The sequence below is a fragment of the Bos javanicus genome, chromosome 9 (genome assembly GCF_032452875.1).
Source record: "Bos javanicus breed banteng chromosome 9, ARS-OSU_banteng_1.0, whole genome shotgun sequence".
In the NCBI taxonomy this organism is placed as follows: Eukaryota; Metazoa; Chordata; class Mammalia; order Artiodactyla; family Bovidae; genus Bos; species Bos javanicus.
In genome coordinates, this window is record NC_083876.1 from 91,906,634 (window position 1) to 91,928,975 (window position 22,342).

The 22,342-nt window shown below is 39.3% G+C and overlaps 2 protein-coding genes across 3 annotated transcripts in view; one reads left to right on the forward strand and one right to left on the reverse strand.

The window, feature by feature from the left end:
- The window catches only part of TFB1M (transcription factor B1, mitochondrial), a 67,151-nt gene that overhangs the window by 18,159 nt on the left and 26,650 nt on the right, over positions 1-22,342 (reverse strand). For both annotated transcript variants that reach the window (XM_061428397.1, XM_061428396.1), the window contains exon 5: positions 17,253-17,372. In XM_061428397.1, coding sequence (XP_061284381.1) covers positions 17,253-17,372 — 120 coding nt within the window. The remainder of the gene's footprint in view (positions 1-17,252; positions 17,373-22,342) is intronic.
- On the forward strand, positions 2,136-5,105 carry CLDN20 (claudin 20). The gene has a single exon (XM_061428398.1). The coding sequence runs from the start codon at positions 2,836-2,838 to the stop codon at positions 3,493-3,495; it is 660 nt and encodes a 219-aa protein (XP_061284382.1). The 5' UTR covers positions 2,136-2,835; the 3' UTR covers positions 3,496-5,105.

Here is a 22,342-nt window from a genome sequence, read left to right on the forward strand (position 1 = left end):
GATCAACACATAAAGGTTACTCAACCAAAGTGAAAAAAAAAAAAAAAAGAAATGAGATGCTGATAGGGAATGCTAACAGCAGTCTCACTCTTAAAGAATCCCTTAAGCTGAGAGTGGTCTGAGAAGGCAGCACCTGAGTGAGCTGGCTGGAGTCTGAAATGCTAGAACTCAAACCTGAAAACAGCTGTTATGAAACTACAGACATGTGCTTTACTTTTTTTTTCTAGAAACCATAACTTTTATTTTGGTCTCAGATATGAAAAGAAATTTGGAAAACAGAGAAAGAATGAACTGTAGGATGGAAGGCAAAGCCGAGGTACTCTGATGCTACTGACTCTAAGAATTCAAAATCTCAGAGAAATATCCTGAAACGGTAGAATTTACATTTTAAGATTATGAACAAAAATAGAACAATCGAATTCAGACAGCCCAGGATTTAACCTCTTGGGGAATCAATGTTATTATAACTATACTGAACTATACAACTATATTCGCGGGAACACAGGCATGGAGTCGCATTACCGTAGATATCTCACAAAAGCCAGACATGATGGATCTCGGTGAGTCTCTGAAGCTAAGCCATTTGCTCGTTTGCCTTATTACTTCCCTCTGGAGTCTCTCTCTCTCGGTGACAAAGGGAGTGAGGGAAGTTGACCATTAACGGTGGTTTTTGCCTCCAGATGCAGTAGCATTGTCCCTGCTTCCCACGGGAAGCACACACGAGGATTTCACCAGGAATTACTGTGGCAGGCAGAGGCGGACAGGGTGAGGACGCTGAGAGGGGCAGAAGCGGGAAGCGGGCACTGCCAATCTACTGCTAAGGCGATCTACCACCTAAGTGTCCTAATCTGAAACAATGGTGATGGCCAAGATTATAGACCTATGGTTTCCTTCACCTTTAAGAGTCTATGAAAATGAATGGAATCGGCCTAAGGAAGGAAGAGGGAAAAAAACAGGGAAAAAAACACCATTAAATATTGGTGCCATTAAATATCAACTGTCACATGACATAAAATTTAAAAATACTAATAACAATGTCAGTTATAGTTTACTGAGTACCTTCCACAGGTTAGATAACTTCACTACTGTATGTACCTCCATGATACAGACACTATAATCCTCCCACCTTCCAGAAGAGGATATGAGGCACAGCGGGGTTCTGGAAAGCCAGGATGTGACCCAGGTATCTTATTAGATTCAGAGCTCATACTGCTTTGTGTGAAACAGATATGAATCATTATAGAGCCATTCTAACACATCATTCAAAAGTTAATTAGGAAATGCACAAAAGTCAGTATTGCTGTATTTCAGAAACTATTATATTTTCCTCAAAGAAGGCAACAAATATTGTCAGATTAAAACACAGCAAGCACTATCTTTTCCCTCTTATAAAAAGAAAGGGAGGGTGGGTGCAAAGAAAAGTGTGAATTATTTTTCTTACTTTCTCAAATACAAATGATGTGGTTACTTCTGCTTTGTACTTTCAAGATCCTATGTCACTACTTCTGAATCATTTAGAATAACCGGTTTTGCAGCAGACTTCATTTGGGTCAGGGAATGGTTCTGGTCCCCACTAGAAAGGATCTCACATTCTTAAAAGCAAAAGACACTGGCTCAGTTGTTTCAGTTTTGAATAACTTATACCTGAAGGGAGGCAATGGCATACCTTGCTGCTAAGTCGCTTCAGTCGTGTCCGACTCTGTGTGACCCCATAGACAGCAGCCCACCAGGCTCCCCCGTCCCTGAGATTCTCCAGGCAAGAACACTGGAGTGGGTTGCCATTTCCTTCTCCACTGCATGAAAGTGAAGTCGCTCAGTCGCGTCCGACTCTTAGCGACCCCATGGACTGCAGCCTACCAGGCTCTCCGTCCATAGGATTTTCCAGGCAAGAGTACTGGAGTGGGGTGCCATTGCCTTCTCCGAATGGCATGCCTTAGGTAAAGATTTTCCAAATTGGAAATCAGAGATATCATGCTAGTGAGTTTGAGTTCCTTCTATTACTTTCTTCTCCTTCTTTAACAATTCACTTGGGCCATGTGAATGGCATGAAGAGTGTTTAACAGATTTTTAAAATAATCATTTTTCAGTACTGAAAATTTTTCTAATATATATTTATAAATCAATTTTAACAGATGGGTTTAAACTATTCTTATTACTAATAGGGTATTTTAATTAGAAATAACATTTTTAAAACCTGTCATACTATTAAAATCCTTTGTCACCTATCCTACGGCTGGAATTCAATGCCTAAATCTCCTAACAAGGTACAGGCCTACCCTATAGACAACTTCAGCAGGGTTTAAATTTTAAGTAAAACTACTATATATAAAATAACTGACAAGAACCTACTGTATAGCACAGGGAATGCTACTCAATATTCTGTAATGACTTACAGAGAATAGAATCCAAAAAAGAGTGGACGTACATATAACTGATTGACTTTGCTGTACAGCAGAAGCTGTAACATGTTATAAATTAATTACACTCCAATAAACACTTTTTAAAATTTTAAGTCAAGAAACAAAGTAGACATCTCCTTCCTTGACTCCATGCACCAAGCACCACCTGACCAAAATCACTGAGGAAACGGCAGCCCCGGGACCTGGTGTGAGCTTCTCTCCTGGGAAGCGGTGACCTCGTCCCCTGTGGAGGCCTCGTCAGGTGTGTCTCAGTTTTCACTGTTCACAGAAGTCTTTGTTTGTCCTTTCTTTCAGTCCTGATCTTGTCTTCTTTCCCCAGCCTTTTGTTACTTGGTTTTCTACTGTGCAGAAATAGCTACAATTCTGACCGAGAGCCGTCAGGGTTTTCTGGGAGGACAGAGGTCGCAGCGACGTCATGGCCACAGCGGGTGTCCAGCTCCTGGCTTTCGCCCTGGCCTTATCTGGGGTCTCTGGAGTCCTCGCAGCCACGCTGCTACCCAACTGGAAGGTGAACATGGATGCGGGCTCCAACATCATCACGACCATCGAGCGGCTGGAAGGGCTGTGGATGGACTGCACGTGGTACAGCACCGGCATGTTCAGCTGCACTCTGAAGTACTCCGTCCTGGCCCTCCCCAGCCACGAGCAGGCCGCGAGGGCCGCCATGATCCTGACCTGCATCCTGTCTGCAGTGGGGATCTGCACTTCCACAGTGGGGATGGAGTGCACTCGCTTAGGAGGGGACCCGGAAACCAAGAGGCATGCCTGTTTTGCTGGAGGAGTTTGTTTCCTGTCTGCAGGGACCTCGGGTTTAATACCAACTGTGTGGTACACAAAGGAGATCATAGCAAACTTTCTGGACTTGACGGTTCCACAAAGCAACAAACATGAGCCTGGAGGAGCTGTCTACCTTGGAATCATTTCGGCCGTGCTGCTGGTGATCTCCGGCATGATCTTCTGCACATCCTGTCTGAAGAAGAATTCGGGAGCTTTGCTCCGCCCATGCAAGCAGCCACCCGTCTCCACCGCACAGCCAGAGGACAGTTCGGCATACAGCCTGAAGGACTATGTGTGAAGAACTGTGTGATGCACATGGAATTTTTAGGTGCCTGCTGTGACTTTTGTCTTTAAATACCAGAATTGTGCTTAACTTTCTCTACAAAGAATGTGAAATACTTTAAAAATGAAGTTTTTCAAAATGCTAGATTTTGTGTATATCTGTTTTACATTACTTTCCCATTATTATCATGTTTTACCTGAAGATTTATAAAAGAAACCGGTTCTGATTATATTAATAAGGCAATTATTTTACAGCCTTTTCTTCTTAAAGATAAACTGTTGATACATCTTACTGCTGCTGCTAAGTCACTTCAGTCGTGTCCGACTCTGTGCAACCCCATAGACAGCAGCCCACCAGGCTCCCCCTTCCCTGGGGTTCTCCAGGCAAGAGCACTGGAGTGGGCTGCCATTACATCTTACTAACCGGTATTTAATTGGACTTCATAAAAGAACTAAGTATAAAAAGCACCTTGTCCTGGTGTTAATTCAGGTATCATCTGCTTTTGCTATCTCTGCCTGACGACAGTAACTGACTTCTGTTTTCAAGCTCCATTGTATGACTGCACCTTACGCACAGAAGATGTCCACTTGTTTCAGAGGTGGCCCAAACCTCGAGTCCCCATCCACTGTGGCCTCCCGGCAGAGGACATTTTTTACACTTTAGGAAATATAATCTCCATACAATATGGCGTTCAAAGATTAGGTGGAAATAAAGGAAATTGGTAAATGCTACCACAGCAAAGCAAAATCAAACTAAACCCAAACTGAAATCTCTAGGACTTTTAAAGCATTATGTATAAGCTAAGTGAAAACAAGAAGAATCTGTTTTAAAATGCTTATGAACTGCCCTCTTGTGGCTGCTAACAAGAGGACTCTCCAGATTAGGTTCATTTACCTCTAGCATTTTTGATTTGCCCCTATCATTTAATATCACACTGATTAGTATTTGAATGCTAAAGGTTACTTTCAAGTTGTCATTTTTTCTTAAGTTTGATTCATGTTAAAAACGTTTTTACAAATGAGGTGCTTCAATTAATGGTTATGAAAATGTTTTAAAGAATAAAGAATGCTTTAAAAGTTAGATTATCTTGTATGTAATTCAAATATTTAAAGAAAATAAAAACTGGATTTTCCAATGTGCAAAAGAAACACCGCACACAGCTGTTTCTAATAATTTATTCATTTAAGCTTAGTTATTGTTCATAACACAATGGTAAAGGGGGAAAGGCTACTTCACTATGCATTAATAGTGGGAAGTTATCTTTTATGTGAATAAATAAGTTTGAATTGTGCATATGAAGTACAGACTAAAATATTTTACAGCTGTTTTATTTGATAGATCATTCTCTCCTGTATCATCATCAAAGATCTAAAATAAAGATATGATTTCACATGGGTATTAGTAATGCATTTATGTATATATTCCTTTTGAGTGGTCAAAATATCTTCTAAGCAAATGTCATCTGTATTTTTAGCTATATGACTTGAGAATATACTAACTTTATTGACTTTAAAGGATTTCCATCATAGCGTGTAATTTTGCAAAATTTGTTGCATATTTCTGTTTACCTCCAACAATTTTGTTCATTTCATTGTGTTTTATAAATAAAACGTATCATCTGCAAAAAAGCAATTTTGTTTCCTCCCTGGATTTATATTTATTGCTTATTTTACTCTTGAGTACATATGAAAGCATAACTAATTAAGTTGAATTATAATTAAGCATAATTAAAATGGATTATAATTGTAAATACTTTTTTTTCTATTCAACACTTGTTTTATCTGATTTTTAAGGACGACAATGCTGGTATTTTTCTAATTATAAAACTGACTTTTAATTTACACGTTTTTCTTTTAGACTCATCCACTTCCAAAAAGCATTTGAGGCAATTTAAAATAAAACTGCTGGCCCAATAAATACAAAAACCAAAAGATAAAGAAGACAGGCTAAAATCACAAAGAAAAGGAAGACAGGAATAATCCTGGTTTACAGTTGTTAAAGCAATTAAATATGAACTTTAGTTTTGAACTTCCCAGGTAACCAGGTCAGAGAAGGCCACATAAGGAATGTGACAGCTTTGTCTACTGGCAGAAACCAGAGCTGTGGGTGGCACCATACCCCTAACCCCACTCCCCCAGCTGTTGTGGGTACTGGATGCTAATGGCTCATGGATCAGGGGCTGACTCTACTGAAGGTCAGGGCACCACTGCTTCCAGGAGGTGGAGTCAGACTGACTGACAGTGGTACATCAAGGTACTCCCCTGTATCTTCTGTGGACTCATCCATTGACTAAGCTTAAGATTATTTTACCAGAGGTTGAGGCCTCAAGAGCTGCGGCCAAGTGCAGCTGAAAGCCTCTAAACTGCTGTTGTTCTCAAAGGTCACGTGTGGATGCCCCAAAGTGCTGACCTTTATGTCAGGGGTGTAACATCTTTAATTCATCTAAGATTGTACTGACACAATTTTATGCTTTCAATCTGTACTATGTTAGGGTGTTACTTGCTCCATATACCATACTTCTAAATAGACAAGATATAAATTATACGTCTTAAAAGTTATAATCCACATTACTTTATTAGGATATTACAACTAGTCCATAAATAATTGTTTATAACCATAACAGTAAGCCTCTTGATGAAAGTGAAAGAGAAGAGTAAAAAAGTTGGCTTAAAACTCAACATTCAGAAAACTAAGATCATGGCATCCGGTCCCATCACTTCATGGCAAACAGATGGGGAAAGTGACACACTTTATTTTTTGGGCTCCAAAATCACTGCAGATGGTGATTGAAGACATGAAATTAAAAGACCCTTGCTCCTTGGAAGAAAAGCTATGACCAACCTAGACAGCATATTAAAAAGCAGAGGCATTACTTTGCCAACAAAGGTTCGTCTAGTCAAAGCTCAGGCTTTTCCAGTAGTCATGTATAGATGCGAGAGTTGGACTATAAAGAAAGCTGAGCGCCAAAGAATTGATGCATTTGAACTGTTGTGTTGGAGAAGACTCTTGAAGAGTCCCTTGGACTTCAGGTAGATCAAGCCAGTCCATCCTAAAGGAAATCAATCCTGAACATTTAAGGGAAGGCTGATGCTGAAGCTGAAATTCCAAAACTCTGGCCACCTGAAGTGAAGAACTGACTCACTGGAAAAGACTCTGATGCTGGGAAAGATTGAGGGCAGGAGGAGAAGCGGGCGACGGAGGATGAGATGGTTGGATGGCATCACCGACTCAATGGACATGAGTTTGAGCAAGCTCCAGGAGTTGGGGATGGACAGGGAGGCCTGGCGTGCTGCAGCTCATGGGGTCACAAAGAGTCGGACACGACTAAGTGACTGAACTGATAACAGTAAGATCTACCTTTAACTGTCTCCTTGTGTGAGCTACTCCTGTTAGGCACTGCATCTCGATTATTTCTATTCCTCACCAACAACACTAAGCGTGACATTACTACCCTATTTGATGTATTAAAACTCAGCCTATTAACATGACCAAGTTCTCAGAACTAGGAGCACTGGAATTCCAGGAGGACCAGCTGACTTGAAAGCACTTCTAGCTCTTCTACCAGTGTCTCTGTCACATCAATCAGAAGGGCCTGCTGCAATTCTCAGATTGTATCTAAGTGTCTTTTCTGCTACCTTGGAGTATAGGACAGTGATGTGGAAAGGATGTTAAAGCAGCAGATCCACAACCACAATTTATAACAGAAAAAAGGTGACATAAAATTTTGAGGGAATAGCTAATGGCTCAGGATTTCTCACACTTGAGTACGGCAGTCTCTCAGTATCTGTGGGGCACTGGTTCTAGGACCCCCATGGATTCCAAAAATCAAAGGACACTCAAGTAAGTCCCTTATACAATGTGGCACAGCATTCACACAGATCCTACATACATCCTCCCAAATACTTTCAATCATCTCCGATTACTTATAATACCTAATACAAAGTAAATGGTATGTAAATAGATGACAATAAGTGGCAAATTCAAGCTTTCCTTTTTGGAATGTTCTGGAATTTTTTTCTATTTTTAATCTGGGTGTTGACTAAGTCTACCAATGTGGAACCATGGATATGGTGACTGACGACAATGTGCAGTCTAATTGAAAAAAATTACTGTGGAACCCCAGAAATGTATGGATTCTCAGGGGTTTTCAGATGCCAGCTTGAGAGACTTAAACTAATCTTATGTTCTCATGGAAGCATTTTTCAACTGTGAATCTGTACTGCAAAAGAGATTTTGTCTTCTAATTGGTAAAATAATGTTATTAACTCAGTGAAAGAAAAATACAAAATTATAAAAAATTCTAACTTAAAAATCCATTTACTACAAATTGTAAGAAAAATTAGAATAGACAAATTAGTCTAATTTTAAGAACCTAAGAGATTGTGTTTTCTGTAAATAGGAAAGAATTTGGGGTTCAAACTTTGGGGACTGCGCTAGAGAAGTTAATGAGAGGGAAGAGTCTGGCAAGAGTGAGCCAGGTGTAGCTGTAATAGGTTTACAGCAGTGAAAGTTCTGTCATTAAAGCTTGATTTTGATTAAGTTAGTTAAAGACTGATTATTAGAAGGGTTAATCGATTCTCGCAGGAAAAATCCTAAGACGGTTGTAAGTAAGCCTTTCTTGTTATATCAAAAGAATTTCTCCAAATCTAATTCTTAGAATTTGATTAAGAACACGTATTGAATTTTAGTAAATTTCTTCTGAGCATATACAGAGAATTAACCTCCCCCTTTCAACTCTTTCAGGAATCTGCCTGCACCTCTATTTTAGCACTGAGCATATTTTGTCTGTGTTGTGCTTGAGACGTTCTCTTCTTCTGTTTAGAAGGATTTAGCCAGCAGGACCGCCATATACTGTTATTTTTTATCAATTCTGTAAAAACTCTTCCCCTTTCTTATGAAAACGAATTCTTAAAGATTTGCTCAATGTTAACGATCAGTCAAATATTTTCTGGCTTTCCTCAGAGTACTCCTGATTTGCCCTAATATGGTAAAACTACTTTAGAGAAGTAGCATATTCTTTTACAACTATAATTTAATCATTTGTTTCCTTTATAATAATACATTCTCTCTCCCTTGATTACCATTTGCTTAGGTTACAAATAAATTACCTACATGTATTATTTATAACACAATAAAAACTAAGCAAAGAAAACTTCTGCATGCTTAGTTTGCCAAAAAAGCAAACATCCTCAGTGGGGGAAAAAACAATCAAAGACACAGCTAGCTATTTTACAAATAATACTTTCATAAGGCCTTAGTCCTGGAGGGGAAAGTACTTTTAGTTAACTACATGCGTGTTCAGTCACTCAGTTGTGTCTGACTCTTTGCGACCCCATAGATTACAGCCTACCAGGTTCCTCTATGGAATTTTCCAGGCAAGAATACTGGAGTGGGTTGCCATTTCCTTCTCCAGGGGATCTTCCTGAGTCAGGGGTCGAGCCCAGGTCTTCTGCATTGGCAGGTGGATTCTTCACCACTAAGTCACCTGCGAAGTGCTTTAATAAACTACATGTGGATCTTATCCTTTTAAATAAAAGACAAAGTTGATAATAACCTCCAAACACCATCAATTACTCTCAACTAGGTAACTAAAACAAAGAAAAACCTTCCAGTAAAATACTCTAATACCTACTCTAAGAAACCTCTGGTAAAAAGCCTGAAGATTCTGGATGACAATGATAACCACCAATATAAAAGCCTAAAGTAAAGATCTTGGTTCCTGATATAACTGGGTCTTATACTACTGAAAGTCTTGTACACACACATATATATGCCTTATAAGAAGAGAGAAAGCTCTATGGTGACTTGGTCTTCATTACAGTGGCCACCTGTTCTAGGGCAAAAAATCCCTGAGAGCACCAATGTGTTAAATCTGATGAGCCAAAAGGTATCTTCAAACAAATTCTGTCTAGGATCTAAAAGGATCTATTATTTTGGAAGAAGTTATTTACAATGTCTGAAAGCTTGACATGCTGAAGGAAGGTAATACTGAGTTTGATTAAGAAAAAGATGACAATTAAGTCTGCTATAAAAGTGGAAGACGGACTGAATTCCTAAAGGCCCCGGAAAGCTTGGGTAACTGTGACTGACGTGGCAGAGGAAGTAGAAGCTGGCAGCAAAGGCCATGGAGATGCCTCAGATCATGATTCAGTAGGTTCAAACAGGTCAAATGCTACTGGTCAGGGGCTCCATTCTAAACCAATAACATACACCTACACCTAAATCTAAAAACCACATAACACAATTTTTCATGATATCTACTTATATCAGTGAATGTCAAAGAATCCAAAGGAAGCTTTGCAAGACTTTATACTTGCGTTTCAACAAGAAGAAAACTGCTCCTCACTAGCTGTGAACTCCTGAAGGGAGATGTCTGATTTGTCATTCCTGTTACCACCACCTCTCTGCCTAGCTTAGGGCTTTTCATGCAGTTGGGGCTCAGTGTACCTTCAATGAAGAAATAAGATTTTATACTACATGTGTGTCCTGTAGTAATTCATCCAGCAGTGGTTTTGTTAAACTAGACACTGGCTTATTGGTTTGTATTTCTGGCAAAGAAGCTTTGTTTCTGTACTTAGCTTTTATTCTTCTGTGATTAGCATATAATAGTCAGAGCCTAGTTTAATATCCAACTATTTTTCCACAGATGACTCATCACAAGTAAAGCTGTCAAAACAAAGTTTCTCCAAAAAGTGGGGGAAATCATTACAAATAAAAAACATTTGGATTCTGAGAGTGGCATCAGCACCTTGGCAGCAATGAGCCGCTTCTTTCAGTCCTCTCACAGCTCATCATTCGCACCAGACCAACCAGCAGACTTCCTGCGCTGCACAAAGGAGACAGGATCCTGGAGGGGGCTTTGGGCCCAAAGATGGTGGTGAGCCAACCCTACCCCCAGTGACTGATGGGGGCAGGGCTGGGGGAAGCAAAACTGGAGACTGAAATCCATGGCGGACATGCAGGGCACTGAGAACTTGTGGAGGTCAGCCAGACAGAGGGAGAACCAGGCACGCCACTGGAGCATAACAGAGACCAGCCTGGAGGCGAGGAGGAGGAACTCGAGGAGTCAGTCCCTCTCCCTGCCTAGGGCTGAGTTTTCATCAGGACAGTGAGAACTTGCCTCACAGAGGAGATGGAAAGAGAAAGGGGCGAGTGGCTGACTGCCCAGCTGTACAGGTTACAACTGGAGGGACCTGATTCTCTCCAGCAGCATCTGGATTTTTGAGAAACCTCTATGACTGAGGGGAGGGAGAGGAAAGGGAACGAGGCAGACGAGTATAACAGGGCAGGGAAGGTACTGTTACCTGCTGTCTGCCTTGGACCCCTGGAAGCATCCCCACTTGAGGGTGTCCTCACTGGGCTGTGAGCATGCAAAGCCTCCAGCACTGAGCCCAAACCTCCTTCCACTCTGCCACCAGCTTTTCCTACAGCACTTTTTTTTTTTTTTTTAAAAACACTCCCCACCACTGCCCCCCATCCAGAGTGTAGCCCCCAAAACAGATCAGAATCAGACACCAAAAACCTGAGCTACAGCGCCACCGTCTGGAAAACAAGGGTTTCTATTACGTTTACCAAAGTAAACAAGTAAGTGTATTACCTTAAAAGCAACGGCAGAGGCACATTCCAGTCAAACACAACGAAAATCAGGGTAATACGGTATCACAAAAAGAAAATGATTGTTCTCCAGTAACTAAACTCAAAGGCACAGGATACTGTAATCTAACTTATAAAGAATTGAAAATAGCTGTTATGATGAAACTCAATGGGCCACAAGTAAACTCAGAGCTTTCCCCTGGTGGGCTCAGATGGTAAAGAATCTGCCTGTAATGCAGGAGAACCAGGTTCGATCCCTGGGTTGGAAAGATGCCCTGGAGAAGGAAACGGCAACCCATTCCAGTATTCTTGCCTGGAGAACTCCATGGACAGAGGAGCCTGGGGGGCCTACATCCAATGGGGTCACAATGAGTCAGATACGACTGAGTGACTGACACTTTCACTTTCAAACTCAGAAAGGCAATTTGATGAACTCAAGAATAAAATTAATGAACAGAATGAGGTCTTTACCAAAGAGACTGAAATTTTAAAAAATAACCCAATTCTGGAGCTGAAAAATTCAATGAATGAGATGAAAAATACATTAGAAAGCTTAAGAAAGGGCAGATCAGACAGAAAAATACATTAGAAAGCTTAAGAAAAATACATTAGAAAGCTTAAGAAAGGGCAGATAAGACTGAAGAAGGAATTAGGAACTTGAAAGACGGGAATTTAGGAATGACTCAGGAGTGAGATAAAATTTTTAAAAGTGAAGAAACCCTGAGACCTATCAGGTATGAGGAGAAAGCCAAATATAAGAATAATTGATCTATGTTGAGGAGAAGAGAGCAGAGGGTATATTTAGAAAAATAATTGCTGACAGCTTCTCAAACCTGGGGAAAGAACCTAGCATACATGTCCAAGAAGCTAAAAGAACATCCTATCACCTCAATACAAAAGACTTTATCCAAGATACATTATAATGAAACTGTCAAAAATCAGTGATAGAGAAAGAATCTTAAAGGCATGGGGTGGGGGCGTGGGGAGGAAGTAACCTACAAAGAAACTCTCTCTGAGCTAACAGCAGATTTCTCAGCAGAAATATTACAGGCCAGGAGAGAGTGGAATGACATATTCAAAGTGTTAAAAGATAAAAATCGCCAGCCAATTATCTGTCAAAGTTATCCTTCAAATATGAAGAAGAAATAAAGGCTTTCCCAGAAAACAAAACCTGAGGGAGTTCACACCACTATACCTCCTTGAAAGAAATGGTAAAAGGAATTCTTCAAACTGAAATAAGAACACATTATTTACTGACAGTAAAAGTTCACAGTACCCTGGAAAAGGTGAAAAAGAGTCAGAATTAGAAAACTTTAACCCTATTAGAATGGTATGTTAACCACTTACTTATAGCATAAAGGCTTAAGGAAAGCTATTACAATTTCTCAATGAATTCACAGCACTAAAAGAGATAAATTGTGATAAAGATATATAAGTGGAAGAGTAAAAGGGTAGAATCTTTATAGACAAATAAAGATAAGGTGATATCAGCATAAGAAGAACCATTTTATTTCTGAGATTTTTTTAGGTAAGCCATATGTTAAACACCAAGCCAAACTCTAGAGTCATGAAAGATAGAAAAGGAAAGATTGAGTAAATGACTATGGAAACCCACCACATTAGAAAGATAGACAGACACAGAGAGGGAAAAAACAGTGTGATACAAAATAACCAGAAGGCATACGGAAGAGAGCAGTGGTAAATCCTCTGTCAATAATCTAATATAAATGAACTGAATTCACCAATCAAAAGACACACAATGACTAGATGGATTAAAAAACAAAAAAAAAAACAAACCAACACTGCTCATGAAATACAAATCAAAACCACAATGAGGTATCATCTCACACTGGTCAGAATGGGCATCATCAAAAAGTCTACAAACAATAAATGCTGGAGAGGGTGAGGAGAAAAGGGAATCCTTGTACACTGTTGGTGGGAATGCAAACTGATACAACCACTATGGAGAACAGTATGGAGATTCTTAAAAAACCAGGAATAAAACTACAATAGAAACCAGCAATCCCACTACTGGGCACATACCCCCAGGAAACCAGAACTGAAGAAGATACCCAATGTTAACTGCAGCACTATGTACAACAGCTAGGACATGGAAGCAACCTAGATGTCCATTAGCAGATGACTGGATAAGGAAGTTGTGGTACACATATCCAATGGAATACTACTCAGCTATAAAAAAGAAAGGCATTTGAGTCAGTTCTAATGAGGTGGATGAACCTAGAGCCTATTATACTGAGTGAAGTCCGAAAGAGAAAGACAAATACCATATATTAACGCATATATATGTAATCTAGAAAGACGGTACCGAAAATCCTATGTACAGGGCAGCAAAGGAGACACAGACATAAAGAAAAGAATTTTGGACTCAGCAGGAGAAGGGGAGGGTGGGATGATTTGAGAAAAAGGAAACACATACCTTATCACAGGTGAAACAGGTAACCAGTGCGAGTTTGATGTATGAAGCAGGGCACCCAAAGCTGGTGCTCCATGACAACACAGGGGAGAGGGTGGGGACACGCGAGGGAGGGAGGGTTCATGGATACCCACAGCCAATTCACACTGACGTATGGCAGAACCATCACAGTAAAGTAATTATCCTCCAATTGAAATTAAAACAACAACAACAACTATATGCTACCTACAAGCAGCTCATTTCAACTCTGAAGACACACATAGGCTCAAAGCGTAGGGTTGGAAGTTGAAATCAAAAGAAAAGGGGCCGAGCCATTTGTGTAGCAGATGAGAGAGACTTCAAGCCAAAAACTGGTTAACAAGAGACAAACAAGGTTGTTACATAATGATAAAAGGGTCACTACATCTTTAAAATACTACAATAGTAAATATATATACACTCAACATTGGAGTACTTTAATATATTAAGCAAATCCGAAGGGAGAAATAGATGACAACGCAGTTAAGAGTAACAAACTTCAATATGCCACTGTCAGCAACAGACAGATCATCCAGACAGAAAATCAACAATGAAATTGTTGGAATTAAATCGTACTCTAGAGTAAATGGACTTAAGCATATAAAGAACATTCCACACAACAGCAGAGAATACACATTCTTCAAATGCACACGGGACATTTTCTAGTATAGATCATGATAAGGCACAAATCTCAGAAAATTAAAGATGGAAATCACACCTATTATCTTTTCTGACCACAATGGTATTGAAAGTAGAAATCAACAAGAGGAAAGCTGGAAAATCTACAAATATGTGGAAACTAAATAACAGACTTTTGAACAACCAACTGGTCAAAGAAGAAGTCAAAAGAGAAATAAATCTCACATAATAAATGAAAATACAACATACTGAAAAACTATGGAATGTAGCAAAAGCAGTTCTGAGATGTTTACAGCAATAAATACATATATTAAGAACTTAAAAAATCTCAAACAACCTAACTTTATACCTCAAGAAATTAGAAAAAGAACAAGGTTAGCAGAAGCAAATAAAGATCAGAGTGGAAATAAATGGAGTTTATTAAAAAATAAAAAAGCAAAACCAAAAGCTGGTTCTTTGAAAAATTAAAAGTGACAAACCTTTAGCCAGACTAAGAAAAAAGAAGATTCAGAATCAGAAATGAAAAAGGAGACATTACAACTGAGACTAAAGAAACACACAGGAACAGACAAGACAACCATGAACAAATTATACGCCAACAAATGAGACAACTCAGAGGAAATGGATACGTTCTTAGAAACACACAACCAACCAAGGCTGAATAAGGAAGAAACAGAAAATCTGAACAGACCAATGGCAAGCAGAAATTGAATCAGTAATCAAAAGCCTCCCAACACAGAAAACCCCAGGACCAGACGGCTTAACTAAAAAATTCTATCGTTCAAAGAAGAATTAAAATCAATCCTTCTCAAACACTTCCGAAAAACTGTGGAGGAGGGGATATTTCCAAACTCATTCTATGAAAACAGCATTTACCTGAAAACAAGGCCAGATAAGGCTACCACAAGAAAACTGTAGACCAATATCCCTAATGAATACAGATGAAAAATTCTCACCAAATATTAGCAAACCAAATTTGAGAACACAAAACGATTATATACCATGATGATGTGGGACTCATTCCTGGGATGTAAAGATGATTCAACATATGCTAATCAATAAATGTAACACATGACACATCAATTAAATGAAAGAAAATCATGTGATGATCTCACTAGATGCAGAAAAGGCATTGGACAAAATACAACTTCAAGATGAAAACATTTATAGTAATGATAATACCACCATCAGGGTAACACATATAAACCTAGATGTTTGGTCATTCTGTTTAAGGAGAAGAAAAATCAGATTAAGAGCTAACTATCCACTCAGAAAAATTAGAGACACCAAGGGAACATTTCATGCAAAGATGGGCTCAATACAGGACAAAAATGGTATGGACCTAACAGAAGCAGAAGATATTAAGAAAAGGTGGCAAGAATACACAGAAGAACTATACAAAAAAGATCTTCACGACCCAGATAATCATGATGGTATGATCACTCACCTAGAGCCAGACATCCTGGAATGTGAAGTCAAAGTGGGCCTTAGGAAGCATCACTACGAACAAAGCCAGCAGAGGTGATGGAATTCCAGTTGAGCTATTTCAAATTCTAAAAGATGATGCTGTGAAAGTGCTGCACTCAATATGCCAGCAAATTTGGAAAACTCAGCAGTGGCCACAGGATTGGAAAAGGTCAGTTTTCATTCCAATCCCAAGGAAAGGTAAAGCCAAAGAGTGTTCAAACTACTGCACAATTCTCCAGGCAGGCTTCAATGGTATGAGAACCGTGAACTTCCAGATGTTCAAGCTGGTTTTAGAAAAGGCAGAGGAACCAGAGATCAAATTGCCAACATCCACTGGATCACCGAAAAAGCAAAAGAGTTCCAGAAAAACATCTATTTCTGCTTTATTGACTATGCCAAAACCTTTGACTGTGTGGATCACAACAAACTGGAAAATTCTGAAAGAGATGGGAATACCAGACCACCTGATCTGCCTCCTGAGAAATCTGTATGCAGATCAGAAAGCAACAGTTAGAACTGGACATGGAACAACAGACTGGTTCCAAATAGGAAAAGGAGTTCGTCAAGGCTGTATATTGTTACCCTGCTTATTTAACTTACATGCAGAGCACATCTTGAGAAACGCTGGGCTGGATGAAGCACAAGCTGGAATCAAGATTGCTGGGCGAATTATCAATAACCTCAGATATGCAGATAATACCACCCTTAAGGCAGAAAACAAAGAACTAAAGAGCCTCTTGAAGAAAGTGAAAGAGGAGAGTGAAAGAGTGGCTTAAAGCTCAACATTCAGAAAACTAAGATCATGGTATCCAGTCCCATCACTTCATGGCAGATAGATGGGGAAACAGTGGAAACAGTGGCTGACTTTATTTTTGGGGCTCCAAAATCACTGCAGATGGTTGACTGCAGCCATGAAATTCAAAGACACTTACTCCTTGGAAGGAAAGTTATGACCAACCTAGACAGCATATTAAAAAGCAGAGACATTACTTCTCCAACAAAGGTCCATCTAGTCAAGGCTATGGTTTTTCCAGTAGTCATATATGGATGTGAGTGTTGGACTATAAAGAAGCTGAGCACCGAAGAATTGATGCTTTTGAAGTATGGTGTTGGCGAAGACTCTTGAGAGTCCCTTGGACTGCAAGGAGATCCAACCAGTTCATTCTAAAGGAAATCAGTCCTGAATATTCATTGGAAGGGCTGATGTTGAAGCTGAAACTCCAATACTTTGGCCACCTCATGTGAAGAGCTGACTTACTGGAAAAGACCCCGATGCTGGAAAAGATTGAAGGTGGAAGGAGAAGGGGATGACAGAGGATGAGATAGTTGGATGGCATCACTGACTCAATGGACATGAGTTTAACTAAACTCTGGGAGTTGGTGATGGACAGGGAGGCCTTACGTGCTGCAGTCCATGGGGTCGCAAAGAGTTAGATGCGACTGACCGACTGAACTGAATGATCCACCACTGTGATTTTTATGGTTTTAGAAGAGGGAAGGAAAAAGTTATGGTACAGTTTGCATAGAAGATCAGATTCTAGAGATAATTTTCTATGACACATCCTCACACATCCTAGTCCTAGTATACTATACTGTTTAAAACAAATAATCAGAAACTCACCTCTGGTTTGGGCACAAAAGCCTGACCTGGAATTGTCAAGATGTGCTGAACGTCGCAGAGGTACTGGGCCATGATGGAGAGGCGACTTCGCTGTTTGCTTCCAGTAGTAGCTGTAAGTCTCTGCAGAAGGACAAAGAGGAATTTTGGCAAAAAACTCATTCATCATCTATGAACACCAGGTACATTGTTTTGAGGTAAATTTTAAAAGCATGGGCTATCTATCTAACATGATATATAGCCAACACGGGGAACATTTTCCTTTGACACTAACTGAGGTACATCTATGAAGTATGAGTTATACACACAATGCACTTAAAAGAAATCAAATTAGAAAATTTCCCTACCACTGGCTATTGGGATTTTCAAGGTAGAAGATACTGTATGAAACAAGTAATCCATAAATATAGACAGGTGAAAACAGCAAGAATAATGAATTCAAGATGCTTTAGTTTTATGAACTACCCCAAAGTCTCAATGAACATTTCCAATGGTATGTCCGTTATTTAAATGTAATAAAACCATGAATATTTAGAACTCTTGAATTGGCTGATTTTGAGAACTTTTTTTTTTTTAACAAAAAACTTATTTTCTTTTAAGCACCCAAACATTTTTATTTTAAAAGTAGACATATGTGAATTAACTCATAAATATATACAATTCAATCAACATCCCCAAAGGATTTTTAAAAAGAACTTTAAATTCCATATAAACATTATATGAAAAAGTAAAGGGCCAAGAATACCCCAGGGCACTCCAGAAGAACGTCAACAATGCGGGGCAGGGGGCTGCTCTGTGGAGGTGACATGGGGGCATTCACCTTGCCAGATATCAAAATTAAGGCAGTATCATATTGTTAGAGGCACAAATATACCCATGGAACAAAAACCTCAGAGACCCAAGCACATGTGGACTGCCAGAGGGAGGAGGATGGATCATTTGGTGACTGTGGTATAAGCAGGAATCGACAAAGAGGACTGTGTAGGCCCATATCTCATCAACCAAAAATAAATTCCAAGTGAATTAACAGTAAGTGAAAACTAAAATTTTAAAATTTTATGAGTAAATATCTATGACTCCCATGGCAGGAAGACTTTAATAATGCAAAAGCAGTAGTCACAAAAGACTGATATATATTGTTCTACTTAAGAACTTTTTGTATAATGAAAACACTATAAAGATAGGTCACAGACTGAGAGAAGGTATTTGAAACTCTTATGTGACAAAGGATTTGCTGCTGCGTCGCTTCAGTCGTGTCTGACTCTGTGTGACCCCATAGACGGAAGCCCACCAGGCTCCCCTGTCCCTGGGATTCTCCAGGCAAGAACACTGGAGTGGGTTGCCATTTCCTTCTCCAATGTGTGAAAGTGAAGTTGCTCAGTCGTGTCCGACTCTAGCGACCCCATGGACTGCAGCCTACCAGGCTCCTCTGTTCATGGGATTTTCTAGGCAAAAGAACTGGAGTGGGGTGCCATTGCCTTCTCCGGACAAAGGATTAGTGCTCAGAATATAGAAGAAACTCCTAAAGATCAATAATCAAAAGATAAACTAATAGAAAATACGAAGAGAAACATTGTAGCAACCCAAACGAACTATAATCATAAACTAAGCTCAAGTAAATTACAGATCAGGGATATGCATATTAAAACCATTTTAGATACAATTTCGTATTTCATGAAATAAAACTTACACACAGAGAAACGACTTAACAGAACCTAGTACTGGGGAGTATATGGAGCAATAGGAATTCTCATATGCTACTAGTGAGTGGGAACTGGTACAAGCATTTTGGACTATAATCTGGCAATATACAGTAAAGCTAAAGTTGAGTAAACTGCTGTAATCTGTCAGGTTTACCTTTATGACTATATTCTAGAGACCTGCTTCGCAGGAGATATTTATAAGGATATTCACTGCAACACTGTATGTAGTATCCAAAAAACAAAGATCCATCAATAGGTGAATGAATAATTAAACTGTGGTAATTCTGACAATGGACTAAATAATATTTACAATGAATAACAAGGGTTTCCAACATAAATCCCCAAATAGAGCAAATAACTGACAGAAGACAGGTACAGTGTGACTGCACTCACAGGAAAACGTCAAAAGATTATTTATCGTTTACTCTCCATGTGCATGTGTGTATCTATCTATATCTGCAGAGCAAGCAAAACATATTCATGGCAATACTGAGTATCGATTTTTAGACAGGTCAATTCACAGGAGGGAAAAAGGGGTTCCAAACATATTTATAATGTTTTATTTCTTAAAAAAGATATGAAAAATATGGTATGTTAGACAAAGCTGAGTGATGCATAAAATAATTCTACACTTATTTTTCTAAAATGCGGAGATAGCAATGGCACTCTACTCCAGTACTCTTGCCTGGAAAATCCCATGGACAGAGGAGCCTGGTAGGCTGCAGTCCATGAGGTCGCTAAGAGTCGGACGTGACTGAGCGACTTCACTTTCACTTTTCACTTTCACGCATTGCAGAAGGAAATGGCAACCCACTCCAGTGTTCTTGCCTGGAGAATCCCAGGGATGGGGGAGCCTAGTGGGCTGCCGTCTATGGGGTTGCACAGAGTCGGACACGACTGAAGTGACTTACAGTTTTCTAAAATGCATCCTGTTCCTAGAGCTCCCTGGACCTCTTCAGAATGACACAGAGTCAACATTGCAGATAGCAATGATTACTGGAATAATCCTGGGCCAAGTGTGCCTGTGGCATGCCTTACTACTCAACAGTCAGAGTTGGAGTGATTCTTTAAGTTCTATTTACTGGGCTGGGTGGTCTCCTTCCTGTTTCACTGTGTGTGTTAACCTCTAATAGTCCCTTTTACTTTGCTGCTTCTAACCAACCGTGGGCATGAAAATCATGTAATTTGACTTGTAAAAGCTTTTCCTTTAGTAAGATTTAAACACAGGCTTTAATATGAGATGCTGAGAAAATTTCCTATAGGCAAAGCTAACTGTAGATTTTATAGTACATTTTGTTACTCAGAAACCAGACCTCATCTCAGCCTTTTTTACTTTAATTTACCTGGCTCTTGTCTCTATTTGGACAGTTAAAATTACTGGGAAGTTAATTTCAGACAAGTGATACAGCATATACAACAAAATCAATTCTTTCTTAGTAAAACCAAGAATTGTACATATTCTCAAGCAAGTAACAAAAAATAATAGAAGTACATATTTAAGTTAAAGAATAATCTCATGGATCAAATGGTCAAAAATATTTCTAGCTCTTCATAAAGGAAAATAAGAAACTTAATTTTACCAACGCCATAAGATTCAAATTTTCTAAAATGCATTGTATAAACTGGCACAATTCAAAGCAGTTGCGCAAAACTAAAATCTAGCATGAACGAAATCATAAAATTAGAAAATAAACCAAAAGAAATGCCTGGACTTAAATTTTTTCATCCTGGATTTTCTTCCAGTATTTTACTTTACATCTGAAAAGTATGTCCCCATTGATAAAAGGAAGAGAATTTAAAAATCACTTTAACCAAAAACAAAACAGAGAGGCATGGAGGGAAACCTAATTCGCTATAAAGACACATTAAAGTATATTTCACTTAAGAGTGGTATGTATCCACTTCTGCCAGGAGAAAGGAGTATCCTGACCCATGAATGTTACCCTCCTATCTCTGGGCTTCCCTGGTGGCCAGTGCGGGAGATGAGGGTTCCATCTCTGGGCTGGGAAGATCCGCTGGAGGAGGGCATGACAAGCCACTCCAGTATTCTTGCCTGGGAAATTCCATGGACAGAGGAGCCTGGTGGGCTACGGTCCATGGACGCAGACATGGACTCAGTGACTAAACAACAACAATCCCATCTTTGCAACAAATACACAAAGGCTTTGGAGATGAAAACATGTCAATCTCATAACGTAGAAGAAAGCAGCACAAATACCTGTCCCTCATTTATTAAGGAAGAATTCAATCCACAGACCAGAAAGCTCTGCAAAAGACTTCATTAAACGCTAGCCTAAGAGTTCAATGTTTGATCCAACCACTCAAACATTTGATGTTTCTTTGATATATTACCGGTAAAGCTATGAAAATTCAAACACCGTTACAAGATATATTTGAAGAGCAGAAGTTCAAGGAACCAAACCAGGTAATTTTTCAGTAAAAGGAAACCTCTAACCCTTGAGCTTTTAAAAAATTCTGATTGAGTGTAAGAAAAACAAGGGGTCAACGAATTCACAAGAACAGTTTTGTTTTTTTTCTATTCATGTAAAATAATTTTAAGTAGAAAAATTAGACTTATGCTTGAGAAACCACAGAGCCAAATATCAGGGACAATGAGACTAGATAATTTATGGGAAGGCCATTCCCTTAACCAGCCATGGTCCCCTGGAGATGGTAGATGAAGAGGTTGATGCTGGACCCAGAAAGAAAAGACCGCAGATCCAGTCACACAAAGAACTGGAACATCATAATTTCAGCAGAAAACATGACCTCTGTTCAGGTTCAGTTTTCCCTGCAGCTAGCTCCACGACCTTCGGAAGACGTTAAACTGCATTGAGTCTCAGTTTCACCACCTGTAGCGTGAGGTTAGATGAGATTTGTTAAGCTCTCATTTACTGCTACACAGTCTGATTCTATTTTATGAGCTGCAACTTTCAAGTGTCTACAAGCCCCTTAATGTGTATGAGCTGAATTCTTACATCTACACCCTGTCGTCTTAGAGAGAAAGGAACAAGACAAACATGCTCGTTTCTGCCCTGTAACTCACAAAGCAAGCCAAGCAAATCTTCTAAGTGCTTTCTGTGGCTAAAATTCAAAATGCAAATATGACAGTGTCAAGAACAAAGAGAAGGAAAATAGGAGAATGCAGCTATATAGTCTTCCACTGAAACTCTCACTTGCAAAAATGTGAAAATCAGTCAGAGGACCAGTGTTATCTACACTTTTAAAGCATTCCATAAATTATAGACTGAATATAAACTCTTCTCAATATTCAAACTAAAGTTTAACTAAAATCAACTTTTTGTTAGAGAAAAATAACTGCATATGGTAAACCGGAAGCAACACTATTATTAATAACAAGTGACAATGAGTCATTGAAAATGTTACTCC

Excerpts from the sequence above, each read along its gene's own strand:
- CLDN20 (XM_061428398.1), top strand. The coding sequence starts at position 2,836 with ATGGCCACAGCGGGTGTCCAGCTCCTGGCTTTCGCCCTGGCCTTATCT.